This window comes from Helianthus annuus, chromosome 6 (assembly GCF_002127325.2).
Source record: "Helianthus annuus cultivar XRQ/B chromosome 6, HanXRQr2.0-SUNRISE, whole genome shotgun sequence".
Taxonomy (NCBI): domain Eukaryota; kingdom Viridiplantae; phylum Streptophyta; class Magnoliopsida; order Asterales; family Asteraceae; genus Helianthus; species Helianthus annuus.
Genome location: NC_035438.2, coordinates 34,647,055 through 34,666,381, shown reverse-complemented (window position 1 = coordinate 34,666,381; position 19,327 = coordinate 34,647,055). Strand labels below are relative to the sequence as shown.

Sequence of the window (19,327 nt, the reverse complement as noted above, 5' to 3'; positions counted from 1 at the left end):
TTTTCTTTCTACATTTCGTTGTCTATATGCGTGTGTGATGTGCTTTTTATCTATGTTTCGAAGTAAAAAAGCAGACCGCCGCAACATGCGGGTGATTCCATAAATTTTTAATTTATTTTCATATATTTATAACTTTTTTGTATATTCTTTTTAAGAAGTTTATATTTTAGGGGCCCGTATTTTATCTTCGCACAGGGCCCACATATTTTCGAAGATTTTCGGAGACGGCCCTGAAGTGGAGATTGTATTTTATTATTCAGCTTAGGTAATATATCATAGCTTTTTATAATAGCAAATAACTAGTAAATTGCCTCGTGCATTGACGTCGCGTTCCGTAAAAATTTTACGTCAAAACGTAGAACAACTAAAAACATACATAAAAATAAGCACGAAAACGTATTATATTTGACCCAACTTAATTTACGTCAAATGTAAATCAACTTGAATTTATATCTACACGTATATAAAAATAAACACATAAAAACTAGATTATAAAGTCTTTGAAAGGTTAATGGTTGTAAGAGTGATATTGAAATTTGAGGAGTAAAATCATTTAAAAAACAAAAACGAAAAAAAAAGGACAAAAAAAAAAGAAAAAAGTAAAAAGTAAAAAGTAGAAAAAATTTAAACACTGTTCACAAATTTTGCTAATTACTAATTACTAAATACTAAATAAATATTAATAATTACAAAGGAATGAACAGTAATTTTATTATATTATATATATATATATATATATTAAACACAAATGTCGGTGAGATTTACCTATTTAGTACCTCATGCCTTTTTCTTATGGTCCTTCAGGTTTGAATTTCTATCGGCTTCAATCCCTATGCATTGTTTACGTACTTAATTTTTTGAGTAAATTACAAGTTTTGTCCTTTATGTTTGTACCAAATTGCAGGCGGTGTCCTTTGCCTTTAAATTTGACGAGTTTTGTCCTTAGCGTTTCAAAATCCTGCACGTTATGTTCTTTGAGCCTAACCCCGTTAGTTTTTTATGTTAAATCAGATCATGTGCTAGGCACAGGAGGGTATAATTGTCTTTTCACCCTATTAGATAAAAAACACTTAAAAAAACTAAAATACTATATACAAAACAACATGGACCTAATGTGATAAAACCTGAAACTTTTAAAACAAACCGCCCCCCTCTTCTTTGTTAACTGGTCGATTCTCCCGGAGAAGATTCCGGCGACATGGAATCCGTAATTTGTTTCGTTTCATCTCTATTTCTTGCGTTTATCCGTTATCTCCATCTCTATCTCACCAAACCCGTAAAGATGGCCTCTTATTTCGTGCGATTTGGTGATTATCCATAACCCACATAAATCTCCAACATCAAACACGACTCTACTCATTAAGACAACTACAAATCTCTATAAATAAAGGTTCCTCAACGCCATTCTAACCTGCCACACTTCAACTCGCACCCAAATCTTTTCTGTGATCTCTCTGTTTGCTTCGTCGAAATTGTTAATCTCCGGCCAGCTTACAAACCGTCTTGCCGAGCCCTTGTGGTTGGTTTTACTCACATGTTATGTTCATTTTTTTAACCATTGAACAAAAGCCCTAAGCTTATTGCCATTAATTTTGTCTATGCTTGTCTAACTTGCTGAAAATTTGTTCGATTCCAGCAATTTGTGGTGAATCGCTTCTTTGTTTCAGCATACGGGAAGTAAACAGTTTGATCAACTCCTGGAGAAGCGAAAATGAATTTGGGATCGAACACGTTGATGCCCGAAACGACTCTGTATAAGCCTGGAAGTGTAAAAGCCGTATGGCTTTCGTATTTCCCAGGCCTATCCTTGCTGAGCAAAGGTAACAACAACGACAACAAAACAGTTTAATAGTCAAAATCAGCAACAAAACAAGTAAATTATTGTGTTTTAAGATCAAACCTTCCAGCAATCTCTTGAAAAGTACTAGTGATGGTGAATAAGCCGAATTCATTGCAATCATATCCGGTGTAAATCGACATGAAAAGTGATTTTAGCACCACCACCACTCATCTTGAAACCACCACCATCGTCTCGTTGCCAGCGATTTTAGCATAGAGGGAGAGCAGAGAGGCGTTTGATAGAGAGCGAACAAATAGGTAGATAGAGAAGAGAGAGAGAGGAGAGAAAAAGGGAGGGAGTTTAGAGAGAGATTACAGGGGGTTTTTTTTGTATTTTTTTTTACACAAATAGCCCTAGGATGGTGAAATCACAAGAATACCCTCATGTGTCTCGCACATGACCATGTTTAACTAAAAAATTTAACTAGGTTAGGCTGAAAGGACATAACGTGTAGGATTTTGAAACTTTAAGGACAAAACTCGTCAAATTTAAAGGCAAAGGACACCGCCTGCAATTTGCAACAAACATAAAGGACAAAACTTGTAATTTAATCTAATTTTTTTTCTATTTGTTTTCCCAGACTACTACAACGAAAAACAAAGTGTGCAACAACTGTTTTATCTTTCTAACCCTTCTATTTTGGTAATTAGCATTTTTAGCCTCTATATCATTTTACATATTATGCTTTTTTAACCTATTAAGTTTTTTACTAATTTAATTTTCTTTCAATAACTTCTGTTCGCTAATTTCTTTCTAAAAAAAACTAATTTGTCGTTGTCTTTATGAACATTGTAAAATATCCTTTTGACCCCCTCGAGTTTCTAAAGTTTCGAGTTTGCTTCTATGGTTTCTTTACTTAAGAAACTATTTTTTTACATGTTGGTCTAAATTCGAATTGGTCTATGTTTCGGCGCAATTATTTTTCTTGAAAGGAGTGTGGTCAAATATAGTGAGTTTTCGTTTAAAAGAACAATATTTTACATGCATATTATTTTTATGTACGTGTCGGTATAAATTCGAGTTGATCTACATTTCAAGTCAAATGTAATACGTATTCTTGCTTATTTTTATGTACATTTTAATCCGAACCGAGTGAAGTCAAATTGTCATTTTTTCCTTTTAAAAAAAGCTCTAATTAGTCTTTTCTAATTTGACGGGTGGTCCATTGGACAACCCTTATGATGTTAAAAGACAAGTTTATCCCTCATTTAAGTGAGTAATTATCTTGAATTAGATAACTACTGTTGTTTATGTCTCAGGTACGGTTTGGCGGCTTAAATTAAGGAAAAGTGCAGCTTTGGAAGGTTTAAAGTTGAACGGGTCGAGTGCGGAGCAAAGGATGAAACAAAGCACAAAATTCAGGTTGTCACCGTAAATTACGGTCCCACCGTAAGTTATGGTGGACCTGAAAGTGGTCTGGTTCTCACCGTAAACCAGAGAATATGCACCGTAACAATTTCAAGTCCACCGTAACTTACGGTGGAGCCGTAAGTTACGGTGGAGTATGCGATAAATTGTGTAACTGCCATCATTAAGTCGGTTTATGGGTGTCTTTTCACCTATTCTCATCATTGGACGTTTGTGGAACACTTTGGGGGCAATTTTGGCTATCTTGGCTTGGTTCTAGACAATTTCTAACATTCGGTTTGTGTTTTCGATTTGTATGAACATTGAATTGCTTGTTATGATGATTCACCAAGCTCTGTGTGACTAAAACTTTCGGTGATCATCTTAGGTGCAGGTTTCTCTTGAACTTTTGTGTGTTTATTTCTGAATTTCTAGAATGATAACTTGTGTTTGCTTGTTTATCATGGTGTATGCATAGTTGTTTGTAGCGTGTTAATTAATATTGCAATTTCTAGTCTTAATCGTACGTTCTTGGTGCCGTTGGCAATCGAGATATCACGGGAAGGGTTAGGGTTGGTTATTGATTAATTGGTCATCGGGAAACAACCTCGCGTTTATACAATCCGAGTACTTTGTTCCCTTTTATCACTTCAATTATCTATACACGAGTTATGTCTATGTAACTCTTTCTAGTTGGAATTACACACAATTGTTTAAAGAAACTGAATCCTAAGATGGTTATTGTTTTCCTAATCTGTTAAACAACCAATTTTGATTTGCACTTAGTTATTAATTTAGTTTTCTAAAACAACAATCTAAATCATTGATCTTTATTTTCTGCAAGTTAGGTTATTTGTAGTTTAATCGCAAAGCTATATAATCGACATATTTTCCACATACTCCCTGAGTTCGATACCCTCTTACCACTATCTATAGTTGTTTTTGGGATTAAATTTGCGTGTACCTACGACATCACGTCAAATTTTGGCGCCGTTGCCGGGGAGTAGTGCGCAACGTGTGTCAGTTTGTTAGTTTTGCTTTGTTATTTTCGGGTTTACACTGGTGTGTTTAGTGTGCAGGTTCTACAGGTGCATGCATACTAGAGGCTCTCACAAAGCGTCACCATTGTCATTTGATCCGGAAATCGAAAGAACGCTAAGGCAAAATAGGGTTCTATTACGAGAAAACCGAATCATTGGTTCACCCACTTCACCAATTACACCAAGAAACATCATGGTCGATTCACAAATTCCACCTACAACGGGTCAAACGACCTCATCATTTATACCTACTTCCACACAACCATCACCAAACACAACTATACCAAATTCCACTACAATTCCTACTCCACCTCATGACACTACACCAACCAACACCACACAACCCATTACTACCCAAGAAGAACCAACCATTACCTTTAACCCATCCACTACTATACCGCCATTGTCCCATTTCTTCCCGGGTGCGGGTCCGTCATATTCAAGCCATACCATAGCACCAATTTCGACCATTGTCCATGCTACTTCAACATTTAGACCATCTAACCAAGCGGGTTTTCAATATTCAAACCTTCCATTTGGGCAATCGTCAGGAATTCAAGGAGATGGATATGATGAAGGATTTGAGGAGTTTGAGGGATATGATGAGGATGGGTATGCTTACGGGGGTTATGGTGATCAAGGAGAATTCGGATATGTGCAAAGTCAATCTCAAGGGATGGCAAGTGTCGGTGGAATGCCACAACAACAACAACTCGTACCACAACACATTCGACCAAGACCACAAGGGCCACCAATGCAACATCCTATTCCATTGCAACAAATTCGGCCACAAAATGTACAACCGCAATTTCAAAGACCACCTCAACGGCCACCGATGCGACAACAACAGTTTCAACAACCAATTGCACCACAAGGGCAAGTACCAAGGCCAATGGGCCCAAGAGGTAGGTTTGGTGTACCAAGGAGACACCTTAGAGAAAATTTGAGGGGCATCGAAGCACATTTTAGGCCGGTAATCACTCAAAACCCTTCACCGGTAGTTATTCCTCACAATGATCAAGGGAGGACATTTAAAGTGAGGACCAACTCTTTGCAAAGTTTACCAAAGTATAAGGGGTTAGCAACGGAGGAGCCTTACTTTCATTTAGAGGCTTATGACTCGATTTGTAACACTCTTGGGAGTCAAGGGTTCTCGGCCGATGATATTAAATTGGTATTGTTCCAATTTTCTTTGGAAGATAAGGCGAAGAAATGGTTCTACACGTTACCTTCGGCATCCATATATACATGGGGGGAGATGCAACAAACTTTCTTGGATGAGTTTTACACTGCCCAAAAGACCAACGATGCAAGAAAGGGGTTGAGAAGCTTCCAACAACAACATGGTGAGATGTTCCATGAAGCATTTGAACGATTCAATATGATGATAAAGAATTGCCCTCACCATGGAATTGAATTGTGGGAGTTGATGAATGCCTTTCACGAGGGGTTGAGTGCCGAAGATGCACGTGATTTGATGTCCATTACCGGTGGGACTTTTGGTACAAATTATGAAAACGATGATTAGGAGTTCTTGGAGAGCATGGCAACTACATCAAAGAGGAAGGCTCAAGCATCAAGAAGAGCGCAACCGGCCATAGCCCGACCTCAAGTGCACGCCATAGATGATGGTAATGTTCAAACTACTAACCAAATTTATGATGTTTGTGCTTTGTGTAATGAAATAGGGCATGCGGCTGAGAATTGCCAAGGGATGATGGAAAGGCAATATGAAGAAGTCCATGCGGTTCAAGGTCAAGGTCAAGGAGGGGGTGGTAGAAATTACAACAACATGAACTCTAATACCTACCATCTCGGGTTGAGGAACCACCCAAACTTTCGGTATGGGAACCCTTCAAATCAAGCTAACCCGAACTTTCAAGGTAGCCAAGGTAACTTTGGTTCACGCCAACCTTACAATAACCAAGGTGGATACCGAGGCGGGAACAACCAGGGCTATCAAAGACAATATCAAACGGGTCAAGAACAAGGGGGGTCTTCGGGTGGAAACGAGATGATGGAGATGCTAAAGAGCATGCAAATGGAGATGCAAAAACGGAACCAACTCGATGAAGTTCGAATGCAAAAGGATGAGGTTCGCGACAAAAGCATCCAATCACTAACAACCCAAATGGGTCATATAGCAACCGACGTGGCTGAATTGAAGAAAAACAAGGGTCAACTTCCTAGCGACACTAAGGTAAACCCTTCGCATGGTACATCACGAGGTAATGTTAATGTTCATCATGTTAGTGTTTTAAGAAGTGGGAAAGAGTTTAAAGCCAATTTGTCACCCGAATTGGTTGAGGGGGTAGTTGAGGATATTACTGGTATGGAAAGTGATGATGATGTTTTACCGGTAAAACCAAAAGAATCAAATGTTAACAAACCGGGTTTGGGTGAAAATGAAAAGAGTGAAAAAGTTGAGGGTGAACCGAGTCAAGTCCCTTTTCCATCGGCTTTACTTGACCCGGGAAAGAAAAACTTTATTGTATCGAGAGGTCCCCAAAAAGAAGAAATGTGGGACATGTTTAAACAAGTTAAAATTAACCTACCACTTCTCGATGCAATAAAACAAGTACCTGCCTATGCCAAATTTTTAAAAGAGCTATGTACGCAAAAAAGGCAAAACAAGAAAAAAGTGCCTAAGCGGGTCGATTTAACCGGGCAAGTAAGTGCAGTTTTAAATGGGGAGCTTCCTCCTAAGCTCCAAGATCCGGGCACGCCATTGATTAACATACAAGTTGGTAATTTTCAAATGGCTAAGGCGTTACTAGATCTTGGAGCCGGGGTGAGCATTTTACCGGGGGGCTTATATGACCAATATGATTTTGGTCCATTAGCAAGAGTGGAGACAACGGTTGTTTTGGCCGATTTATCTCATAAGTTACCTCGGGGGATGGTGCAGAATGTAATTGTTAAAATTGATGAATTTTATTACCCGGTTGACTTTCTAGTCTTGGACTACTCATCCGCGGACCCAAAACAACAACAAAATGAAATTTTGGGTCGGCCATTTTTGAGCACCGCACATGCAGTAATCGATTGTAGATTTGGTACAGTCGATATGACTTTTGGGAATAGAAAAATGCGTTTGAATGTTTTTACTAACAATTCTAATGCTAATGGTGTTGATGAGTGTTTCATGGCAGATATAGTTGACGGATGCAACCCGCATGAGTATGAGGAGGATGGTTTGGATGTTTGCCTGTGTGATTTTTCTGAACAGGTACATGCTTATGCACTCCGGGTTGAAGAGGAAAAGCAAGATGAAATGGCGGTGAAAGAAGGTCGACCGCCATGGACCCACCAGTTCGAAGGTCTACCGGTGGAGATTGATTCGGGTACGAAACCATCATTAGAGGAACCGCCAAAGTTGGAGCTTAAAGACTTGCCGAGCCACTTGAAGTATGTGTTTTTAGGGGATAATGACACTTTACCGGTCATTATTGCCTCTAATTTAGAGTTGGCACAAGAGCAAGCATTGTTGGAAGTTTTGAAAGAGAACAAGGGAGCTATCGGATGGACGATTGCCGATCTCAAAGGAATTAGTCCATCCATTGTCATGCATAAGATCATTACCACCGAAGATGCAAAGCCGACACGAGAAGCTCAAAGGCGATTGAATCCGAACTTACGAGAGGTAGTTAAAAAAGAGGTAATTAAGTGGTTGGATGCGGGAATTATTTATCCGATTTCGGATAGTGCTTGGGTGACTCCCACCCAAGTTGTGCCTAAGAAGGCCGGCATTCAAGTAGTCAAAGATGAAAGTGGTGAACAAATTGCCACCCGACCGGTTACCGGGTGGCGTGTATGTATTGACTACCGGAAATTGAATGCCGCCACTTCTAAGGATCATTTCCCGCTACCATTCATTGATCAAATTATTGAAAAATTATCGGGTCAAAAATACTACTGTTTTTGGATGGGTATTCGGGTTACAATCAAATCGCAATACACCCGGATGACCAACACGAGACCACCTTCACTTGTCCATATGGCACCTTTGCCTTTAGGCGAATGCCATTTGGCTTGTGCAATGCTCCGGCAACTTTCTAACGATGTATGATGAGTATTTTCTCGGACATGGTTGGAGAGTCGCTCGAAGTTTTCATGGATGACTTCTCCATTTTTGGCACTAGTTTTGATGCTTGTCTCAACGAATTACAAAAAGTGTTAAAAAGATGCGTTGAGAAAAACTTAGTGCTAAGTTGGGAGAAAATTCATTTCATGGTGCAAGAGGGCATTGTGTTGGGTCATGTAATTTCTGAAAGAGGGATGGAGGTGGATAAGGCAAAGATACGGGTAATATCATCTTTGCCACCTCCGAAAAATGTTAAGGGTGTAAGGTCATTCTTGGGACACGCGGGATTTTATAGACGTTTCATAAAGGGTTTTAGTGTTATCACCAAACCTTTATGTAACTTGTTATTAAAAGATGTCCCATTTGATTTTACTAACGAGTGTATGCAAGCTTTCACTGTTTTGAAGGAACACTTGGTTAAGGCTCCTATCTTGCAACCACCAGATTGGTCAAAGCCGTTCGAGATAATGTGTGATGCAAGCGACACCACTATTGGCGCAGTTTTGGGTCAACGGGTTGATAGGAAGCCGGTGGTTATATATTATGCGAGTAAGACTTCATCTGAAGCACAACTTAATTATACCACAACCGAGAAGGAATTATTAGCGGTGGTATACGCTTTGGATAAGTTTCGCTCGTATATTTGGGGAAGCAAAGTGGTGGTTTATTCGGATCATAGTGCGGTCCGATACTTGATGGAGAAAAAAGATGTGAAGCCTCGTTTGATTCGGTGGGTATTATTGTTACAAGAGTTTGATTTAGAAATCCGAGACAAAAAGGGAAGTGAGAACGTAGTGGCGGATCATTTATCTCGGATTCCGGTGGAAGGGTTCGATGATGTTAGTGAAATCAATGAAAGTTTTCCCGACGAGCAACTCTTAGCCGTTTCCACCTTCGTTGCACCGTGGTATGCTCATTATGTTAACTACTTAGCCACGGGTGCCATCCCAAGTCATTGGACCAAAAAACGTCGACAACAATTTATGGTTCAAGTGAAGCAATATATTTGGGATGAACCGGATCTCTTCAAGATTGGACCGGATCAAGTTATACGAAGGTGTGTGCCCGAGACAAAAGTGTTAGAAATTTTGACCCATGCCCATTCGTCCGCATGTGGGGGTCATTTTAGTGGGCACAAAACAGGCTATCGGGTTCTTTCATGTGGGTTTTATTGGCCCACCATTTTCAAGGATGCATGTGAATTCGCTAGAAATTGCATAAATTGTCAAAAAATGGGAAGTATATCGAAGAGGGATGAGATGCCATTACAACCAATCTTGGTTGTTGAGATCTTTGACGTATGCGGTATAGATTTTATGGGTCCCTTTCCAAACTCGAATGGTTTCCTATACATTTTGGTAGCGGTGGATTATGTCTCGAAGTGGATTGAAGCTATTGCAACACGAACAAACGACCATTCGGTTGTTTGTAAATTTGTTCAATCCACCATTTTCTCTCGTTTTGGAATCCCGCGGGTCATTATAAGTGATGGTGGTTCGCATTTCAAGAACTTCAACTTTGGGAAACTATTGAAGAGGTATAGTGTGAATCACCGAATTGTCACACCTTACCATCCGCAAACGAGTGGACAAGTCGAAGTGTCCAACTGTCAAATTAAAGAAATTCTCATGAAGACGGTTAGAACGGATCGGAAGGATTGGTCGAGTAAGTTAGATGATGCATTGTGGGCATACCGAACGGCCTACAAGACTCCAATTGGCACAACGCCTTACCGGATGGTGTATGGAAAGGGTTATCACTTGCCAATGGAGTTAGCGCATCGGGCACATTGGGTAATTAAGACGGTCAATGCAGATTATGACGAGGCGGGAAAGTTAAGAAAGTTGCAATTAAGCGAGATAGAAGAGATTCGAGACGAGGCGTATGAATGTGCATCGGCTTATAAAGATAAACTCAAGAAGGTGCATGATGCAAAATTGCGAAAGAAAACGTTCGAAGTGGGTCAAAAAGTTTGGTTGTATAACTCAAGATTGAAGATGTTCACGGGCAAGCTCAAAAGCAAATGGATGGGTCCGTATGTTGTTCGGAGAGTTGGGAGATTTGGTGATGTAGACATCCAAGACGAGCAAACATTGAAACAACAAACGGTGAACGGTCACCGGTTGAAGCCATACTTGGAGGGGAACGACATCAACAACTTGGAGCTTGACAAAGCGGGCTACATCTTACGCCCGGTCGACGATGAGCAACCATGAGAGGCCCAGGTTTGGTAGTGTACATAGTAGTGTTTTGTTTTGTTTGTTTTGTATAATTTGTACAATTACCGTATTTCCTTGAAATCCGTGTTTGAAACAAGTGTGGGGACGTTCGGGTCATGAATTACTCTAACATTGTGTTGAGGACAACACGGGATTTTTGAGGGGGTAGGGTGATTTTTACACGTTTTTGAAAAAGTTTAAAAACATAAAAAAAAGCGAAAAAACTAAAAAAAATATAAAAAAAATCACTTCAAAATTCAATTTTTGTGAAACCTTAATCGCCCAGAAGCAACCGTAATTTACGGTCTTACCGTAATTTACGGTGGAAATGAAAAAAGTTGGGGCTTTACGGTGCAAGTTTCCTGTTTTACGGTGAAGAATTGATGTTCAGGTTTCACCGTAACTTACGGTCTGATCGTGTTACGGTACGCAGAAAATGTTGATGGGTCGTTTGGGTTCCGCATTTAACATAAAAAAAATAAAAATAAAAAAATCATACATCTGATCACGTGAGTTATTCCCCAACCACACAATTCTTCACTCCATCTATCACCATCCATCTCCATCTCTTTCAAAGACCCACAATTTCTTCTTCTTCTCCAACCTTCAACCCTCCATAACTTCATCAATTCTTGTCCAAATTAAGTGAAATCGGAGTCTATCTTGACTAATTTTTCACGTAGTTTCTGATTTTGACAAGAGATTTACAAGGAAACGCCGTTTTTGGGTCCGAACTTCAAACCCTAGCTTCGAAAATTTTGGGGCTTTTTGAAGTTTTTGCCTCATTTGTGTTTCTTACATCTTCAAACAAGGTATGGAAGTTTAATTGTTGTATTTTGATGATGCATTGTGAAGATTGAGGTTATTGTTGATGTTTGTTCATACCCACTTGCTTGTTCATAGTGTTACTTGTTACTTGTTCTTGAACATGAGTATGGTTGTAGATGTAGGATGGTTAGTAAAGTAGTGAACTTTTGGTGATTTCTACATTGTAGAGACACCATGCCCAAATTTTTGAAAAATTTATACACTCATGGTTCACTAACATCTACAACTATGATAACAAGCAAGTGTGGGGACATGTTTGGGAGAAAGGAGCCTAATTTTGTTTCGTTTGTTTGTGTTGTTTGTTCTAATGTGTGTAGGAAAATGGTTAAGACAAAAGAACAAGCGAGATCTAGTTCGTCATCATCGAAAGGGAAAGGCAAACAAGTGGAACAACAACCGCGAAAGAGACAATATTTGGGCCGAGTGGATGAAAGTGAAAGTGAGGAAGAGATGGAGTTGGACCCGACTGAAAAGCCGATATGGAATTCGGGTCCATTAGATGATCAAGCCGAGGAGTGGCAACCGACACTCTACCATGACAGCATGAATAAGTTGAAGAATAAGGCTGCTGCATTCATTTGTGAAAGAGAAGTTAATGAGGTTCAATTTGGCCAGTTCGGGGTGTTTGGTAAATTCCGCGCTCTAGGTTGGGAGGGGGCGCTGAGTTGTTATGATAAAGATAAAAGCAACCTGTTTATGACCGAAATTCAAGAGTGGATGGCAACTCTTAAGGTTAACCAATATGACAGGCCATCGCAAATGAAGCTAACGGGTATTGTGAATGGAATTCCAGTGGAGATGTCTTTTACCACATTGAAGAAATTGGGAAAGTATGACAGTCTACCGGCTAGTGATTATATGTTACCGACTCCTGATGACCTCCTGATTAAACCGGAGAAACATGTTCAATGGAATGATATGTTGGCAGCAATATTTTTACCCGGTAAATACAGTGGTATTCTATACCGGAAGAATTTAAAAATAGAAGCTAAATTGTTGTTAGCCATATGTGTTCTCAATGTTATTCCACGAAGGGGAGACAAGGAGCAGGTGAGGTTTCCCGAAGTACCCGTTCTTTACGCGTTAATGCATGGGTCTCCGCGTTTTCCGATACGCTATCTGATCATGAACCACTTATGGATCTGCCGAAATAAGTATGGAAGAGAGATCGTCCCGTATTGTCGAATAATTACGGGATTGATGAAACAACAAAAGGCGATAACATCTGAAGATCGAGGAGCAACAAAAAGGCATCAGCCTTTTACGTTGGATAAGTTGGGGATTGGGTGGTCATATACACAATTGGAGCGTTATCACAAGTTAAAGTCGGAAGGGCAAAGGTGGAGGGCACTAAAGTTGGGTGCACGAGATTTGTTACCGGGTGAGCCGGACGAGCCGGAAAGCGATGAAGAAGTAGTTCCTAGCGGTGACGAGGATTATGCGGACGAGCCGCATGGTGGTGAAAATGTTGGTCAAGGGGGTTATGGTAGAGGTTACGGTGGTATGTTTTACGATTATACGGAACAGTCTTATGAGCCGGGTTGGGCTTATAACGGTACAATGCAAGAAGTGATTGAGAATCAACGTCCTCCGGCATCTATTTTTGATACATGGTCGGGGTCGGAGAGGAGGTTGTATGATCAAAACACGAGGAATAGTGCAAGTATAGAGCGGTCGTTAAAACATAGCTTTGATCGTCAAGAGTCAGGGAACCGCACCTTTGCGTATTCCCAAGAGGTGGAAACGAATAATAGATATCATGACGACCAAGAGAGAAGAATGCACGCTGATTATCATGCCGGGCGCCGGTGGTTGTGGATCCACAACATGTGGATTATGCGTCTCTACCACTGTATGATGGTAGTGTTTCGTATCCAACCCCGCCGATCCACCACTCACAACGGATTGACCCAAGGCAACAAGAAGGAGCACAACAACAACAAGGTGGAAGTAGTAGCGGCTCATTTGCGTTCGGAGAATGGAACGATATGATGTCTTCCATTTTTGGGCCGCCGGGACCGCGCTATTATTAATCAGGTTGTGTTCTATCTTTGTATATTTTGTGCATATTTGTTAGTTTGATATGTTTATGGTTGGGAGGTTGGGTGGTGTATGATTGTGTTGTTTTGTTGGGTTGGTGCTTGTTGGTGGTGTCATGTTTTTTTAAAAAAAAAAGAAGAAAAAAAACATAAAAAAATTATAAAATGAAAAATCCAAAAAGAAGTTTGGGGTTCGAGTGTAGAAGCTTTTCGTGGATGATTGAATGGATTTTAGTGATCAAAGCCTCCTAAAACCATACATTGGGGTCAATGTATCCCAAGTGTGGGGATGGGGGGAATTTTTGAAGATTTAAAAAAAAAAAATCGAGCCAAGCGAAACAATGTGAAAATTTGAACACCCTAGATTAACCCTAAATTGAAGCACCGGCAACCCTTGATACCCTTTCATTCTTGGTGAGAGTTGTAGCCACACTTGTACATAAATAATGATTGTCTTTGATGAGAGTGGCTACGGGTGGGGGTGCATTAGAACTTGTGCTTGAATGCGGTTTGAGGCCTTAGTTGAACATGAATGTGAAAAGGATAGGGGCATTTAGGTAACCTCGTTGGTGTGAGCGAGTGTGGGATTTGGGGAGTTGGACTCATAAGTTATATATATGAGCATGGTAGTGAGAGGGGCGGGGGTTTGGACATATAGTTGCCCAATTTTGTGCCTAAAAGCCTATCATTTGTTACCCCTAGCTACTTACCTAAAAATTTACCCAATTTGACCCGGTCTTTTAGTATTAGTAGTAGTAGTTGTAGTATTATGATTTAGACATGTTGATGCTTTATTGCATGATTGTTTATTATGAAAAAAAAAAGAAATGAAAAATGAAAAGAAAGGTTGTTTAGTTGTCTTGTACATAGTAGTTTAGATTGGTAGTTGTTAGTTTGTTTTATTGTGTAATAAAAAGACCGGGTTAAATTTTTGCTACTTCATATATATTCCATTTCCTACCCAAACACCTAGCCACGTTACAACCTTGAAAGTCCCTTTGATTTGCATTCATGTTTGGCACTTATAGGAGAAGGATTGATATAGGTACAAGCCTATGATTGTGCAACCACCCGTTTGCCTATTGTGTGTCTAGCTTATCTTTGCTAGTATTCAATTGTAGCCGAGAGGAGAGATTTAGAGAGGGGTGCATTGTTTTGTGTGTTAAAAAAGGGTTAGTAAAAGGATTGCTTGTTTCTGCTTGGTTTACATTGATCGCTTGTTTAAAAATTGATTTGATAAGTTGCTTGAGACAAGCAACGGTTAAGTGTGGGGATGTGACGGGTGGTCCATTGGACAACCCTTTATGATGTTAAAAGACAAGTTTATCCCTCATTTAAGTGTGTAATTATCTTGAATTAGATAACTACTGTTGTTTATGTCTCAGGTACGGTTTGGCGGCTTAAATTAAGGAAAAGTGCAGCTTTGGAAGGTTTAAAGTTGAACGGGTCGAGTGCGGAGAAAAGGATGAAACAAAGCACAAAATTCAGGTTGTCACCGTAAATTACGGTCCCACCGTAAGTTACGGTGGACCTGAAAGTGGTCTGGTTCTCACCGTAAACCAGAGAATATGCACCGTAACAATTTCAAGTCCACCGTAACTTACGGTGGAGCCGTAAGTTACGGTGGAGTCTGCGATCAATTGTGTAACTGCCATCATTAAGTCGGTTTATGGGTGTCTTTTCACCTATTCTCATCATTGGACATTTGTGGAACACATTGGGGGCGATTTTGGCTATCTTGGCTTGGTTCTAGACAATTTCTAACATTCGGTTTGTGTTTTCGATTTGTATGAACATTGAATTGCTTGTTATGATGATTCACCAAGCTATGTGTGGCTTAAACTTTCGGTGATCATCTTAGGTGCAGGTTTCTCTTGAACTTTTGTGTGTTTATTTCTTAATTTCTAGAATGATAACTTGTGTTTGCTTGTTTATCATGGTGTATGCATAATTGTTTGTAGCGTGTTAATTGATATTGCAATTTCTAGTCTCAATCGTACGTTCTTAGTGCCGTTGGCAATCGAGATATCACGGGAAGGGTTAGGGTTGGTTATTGATTAATTAGTCATCGGGAAACAACCTCGCGTTTATACAATCCGAGTACTTTGTTCCCTTTTATCACTTCAATTATCTATACACGAGTTATGTCTATGTAACTCTTTCTAGTTGGAATTACACACAATTGTTTAAAGAAACTGAATCCTAAGATGGTTATTGTTTTCCTAATCTGTTAAACAACCAATTTTGATTTGCACTTAGTTATTAATTTAGTTTTCTAAAACAACAATCTAAATCATTGATCTTTATTTTCTGCAAGTTAGGTTATTTGTAGTTTAATCGCAAAGCTATATAATCGACATATTTTCCACATACTCCCTGAGTTCGATACCCTCTTACCACTATCTATAGTTGTTTTTGGGATTAAATTTGCATGTACCTACGACATCACGTCATAATTACATGTGTCAGCTTTTCCTTTATACCCATTATGTTTTCCATGTACTGGTATATGTTAAAACTAAAGGTCGATGGCTTTCTACTCACACCCACCTCTTCTTTCTTATATGTTAAACTTTGGCGAAAAGCAAACAAAATAGGAGTCTCCTATATTGGTTGAGCGTATTAATAATAAACTAGACATCAGGTGTTCAATCCCTGATTTGTTCTTTTTATTTTTCTATTAGCAATTTGTAAGTCTCATATACTCAACGAAAAATTGTTATCTCAATATTAATAAAACTAACATATATTAAAAGGTGTGAATTAGTATTCACACTTTTTAATTTTCTCTCAACTTTCAATATAGATATTTACACCTCTTTTAATTTTTAAAAATTTTGTAAAATGTCATTTAACTATTTTGAGTTTTTAAAGTTTAAAGTTTATTCCCTATACTTTCATTCTTTAAGTTAAAGAAAAAAAAAACTATGTTCTTATGTGCTTATTTTTAAGTACGTGTAGGTATAAATTCAAGTTGGTTTATGTTTCAATATCATTTTTTTTTTTTGAAAACGACTAAGGTCAAATATAATACGTTTTCATGCCTATTTTTATGTACTTTTCAGTTGATCTAAGTTTTGACGTAAATTTTATTCGGAAACAAGTCAGGTCAAATATAATATGTTTTTATTCGGCGGAATAAATTCGAGTTATTGTATGTTTTGACGCTGCCGCAACACGCAGTGGGTACAATTACTAGTCATAATAATATATTATTATAGTAATAATTATTATTATTATTTTCTGTACTTTCTCAGTTGGATAAGCTTGGTGTCAACCAATACTGGTATCGAAAATACAGGTACGGTCTGGTTCATTATCGGTACATGGAGGTAAAAATCGGCATATGCCTGATACAGAAAACGCCAAAAGTCGGTACCAGATTGAATTTGAAAATCTTTTAGTTCGGGAAATTCGGTATGCTACACGATACCATTTGCTCATCCCTGATCACGGATGCCGTACAAAGAACAACGATGACATACAACTTTTTCTTGTTGTTTAATTATGCAAGTCACATATGTTTATTAGTGAAATTTTTTTTGAACGGCAAACTTCTTTTATTCTACGTCAACTAGTCCCGATTTTTATTGCACTGAGACTTTTCCAAAATGATTGTATATTTTACTTATACAGTAAAATTTGTGATTCAAATTTTATTTGGCTCTGTAAAATAATATACATTTTTAATTAAAATAGTATGTCATTAATATTATTATTATGAGTGCAATGAAGCAATTATTTATATATATATATATATATATATTATTACCGAGGGCTTACCGGATTGAATTTGAAAATTTTTTAGTTCGGGAAATTCGGTACTGCTACACGATATCATTTGCTCATCCCTGATCACGGGTGTCGTACAAACAACAACGGTGTCGTACAACTTTTTCTTGTTGTTTAATTATGCAAGTCACATATGTTTATTAGTGAAATTTTTTTTGAACAGCAAACTTCTTTTATTCTACATTAACTAGTCCCGATTTTTACTGCACTGAGATTTTTCCAAAATGATTGTATATTTTACTTATACAATAAAATTCGTGATTCAAGTTTATTTTTTTTTTTGGCTCTGTAAAATAATATACATTTTAATTAAAATAGTATGTCATTCAAAACTTACTTAAAGCACAAAGTCGGTGGCATAGGCCATCGACATGCATGTGTCATTTCCTTTTTTCATAAAATACATTTAGGCCCCTTGCTTTTAGTTTTGTTAAATTGCGTTTTGAGTCCATTTCGACATTTCCTCTTTTCACGCGTGGCATAGGCCACCAACATGCATGTGCCATTTTCTTTTTTCACACAATACTTTGAGTAAAATACATTTAGGCCCCTTGCTTTTAGTTTTGTTAAATTGCATTTGAGTCCATTTCGACATTTACTCTTTTCACTCATATTTTGAGTAAAATACATTTTGACCCCTTGCTTTTAGTTTTGTTAAATTGCGTTTTTAGTCTCTTTCCTTTCCAAGTTAAACTTTAATTTTGCACCCATACTTTGAGTAAAATACATTTTTGCCCTTTGCTTTTAGTTTTGTTAAATTGTGTTTTGAGTCTATTTCCTTTCCAAGTTAAACTTCAATTACATTGCAATATTAGACCATTGAGGTTTAATCTCAAAAGTTTTTAATGTTTCAACTTTATCGTTGTACCGCATATCTATACATTTTTAGCTTATTGCTTTCTTTAATTTTTTTCGTTCGCTAATTTCTTTTTAAAAAAAAACTAAATGTTTGGATTCAACCATACATTGAGTTGAACTGAATACGTCAAGACATGCACTTTCATATGGTTTGCGCATGACATAGCGCTTGGACTAATATGTTTGCAACGTGCCTACGACGCATCGCTCGCGTGTTGTATTATGAATATTAAAATTTATGTGTCCGTATAAATTCGAGTTGGTATACGTTTCGATGTAAACTTTTTTAGGGAACAAGTCAGGTCAAATATATATATATATATATGTATGTATATATATATATATATATATATTATTGTTATATCTACGTTTCCAATTCTACGTTTCGACCCTACTTACACGTGTTAGTTTTCCCTTGATACACATTTTATGCTTTTTTGTACGTTTCCTATGTATGAGACGGGTCACATATAAATACAATATACTTTACATTTTTATCCAGCTACAATGCTATTGAGTTAAATTGGATACGTCAAAATGCGCGTTTTCATATGTTTAATGCATTACATAACACTTCGACTAATCTATTCGATGTTTGCAATGTACTTGCGCAACGCGCGCGGGTTTCCCTGCCCCCGTACTTTCACGATGTTGCAATTTTAGCCCCTTGACTTTGCTATATTCAAAGTTTCATAAAATGACAAATTTAGTCCCTAAACCTTCTACTTTGGATTTCCAAAACCACAACCCCATCTTTCAAACTTTGCCAGCACCAACCCTCTACTTTGGTTTTCCACCATCACCCCCTTAGCTCTTACACAGTTACGCCACCAACCCTCTTCTTTTACATTTCCACCAACACCCCCTCATCTTTTACACATTTCCACTACCACCCCTATACTTTTACACTTTGTCTTTTTTAGACTTTGCTTTTTTATCCCTTGCACTATTACTCCATTTTTACACCCGCCAAACTTTAAAAAATTTGCAATTGTAACCCCTAGACTACAACTCCTACTTTTGCAAATGCCAATGTATTGTGTTTTCCGAAATGTCTTTGGCATTGTTTTGTACAGTTTGTGTCTACCTTTGTGATTTACACTTTTTTTATAATTGTCTTTTACGCACTGCGCTTTACGAATCGTGTTTTGTCTTACTATATGTTTCCACTCGCCGCGCGCCGTCGCAACGCGCGACGGGCAAAATCTTAGTTAATATTATGAGTGTAATAAAGCAATTATATATATATATATATATATATATATATATTATTAACGAGG

General features: G+C 38.2%; 1 protein-coding gene and 1 non-coding gene across 2 annotated transcripts; one reads left to right on the top strand and one right to left on the bottom strand.

Moving 5' to 3' along the window:
• Positions 1 to 5,534: 5,534 nt before the first annotated feature.
• LOC118479967 lies at positions 5,535 to 5,640 on the bottom strand. Its single transcript, XR_004861609.1, has one exon. It is a non-coding gene; the product is annotated as a small nucleolar RNA R71 (small nucleolar RNA).
• Positions 5,641 to 11,091: 5,451 nt separating this feature from the next.
• On the top strand, positions 11,092 to 14,002 carry LOC110863921. The gene is made up of 2 exons (XM_022113136.2): positions 11,092 to 11,342; positions 11,676 to 14,002. Exon 2 carries the CDS (start codon positions 11,680 to 11,682, stop codon positions 13,348 to 13,350), a length of 1,671 nt encoding a protein of 556 aa, XP_021968828.1. The 5' UTR covers positions 11,092 to 11,342; positions 11,676 to 11,679; the 3' UTR covers positions 13,351 to 14,002.
• Positions 14,003 to 19,327: the final 5,325 nt, after the last annotated feature.

Bases quoted from the DNA above. Each gene is read 5' to 3' on its own strand.
- LOC110863921 (XM_022113136.2), top strand. From the start codon at position 11,680: ATGGTTAAGACAAAAGAACAAGCGAGATCTAGTTCGTCATCATCGAAA.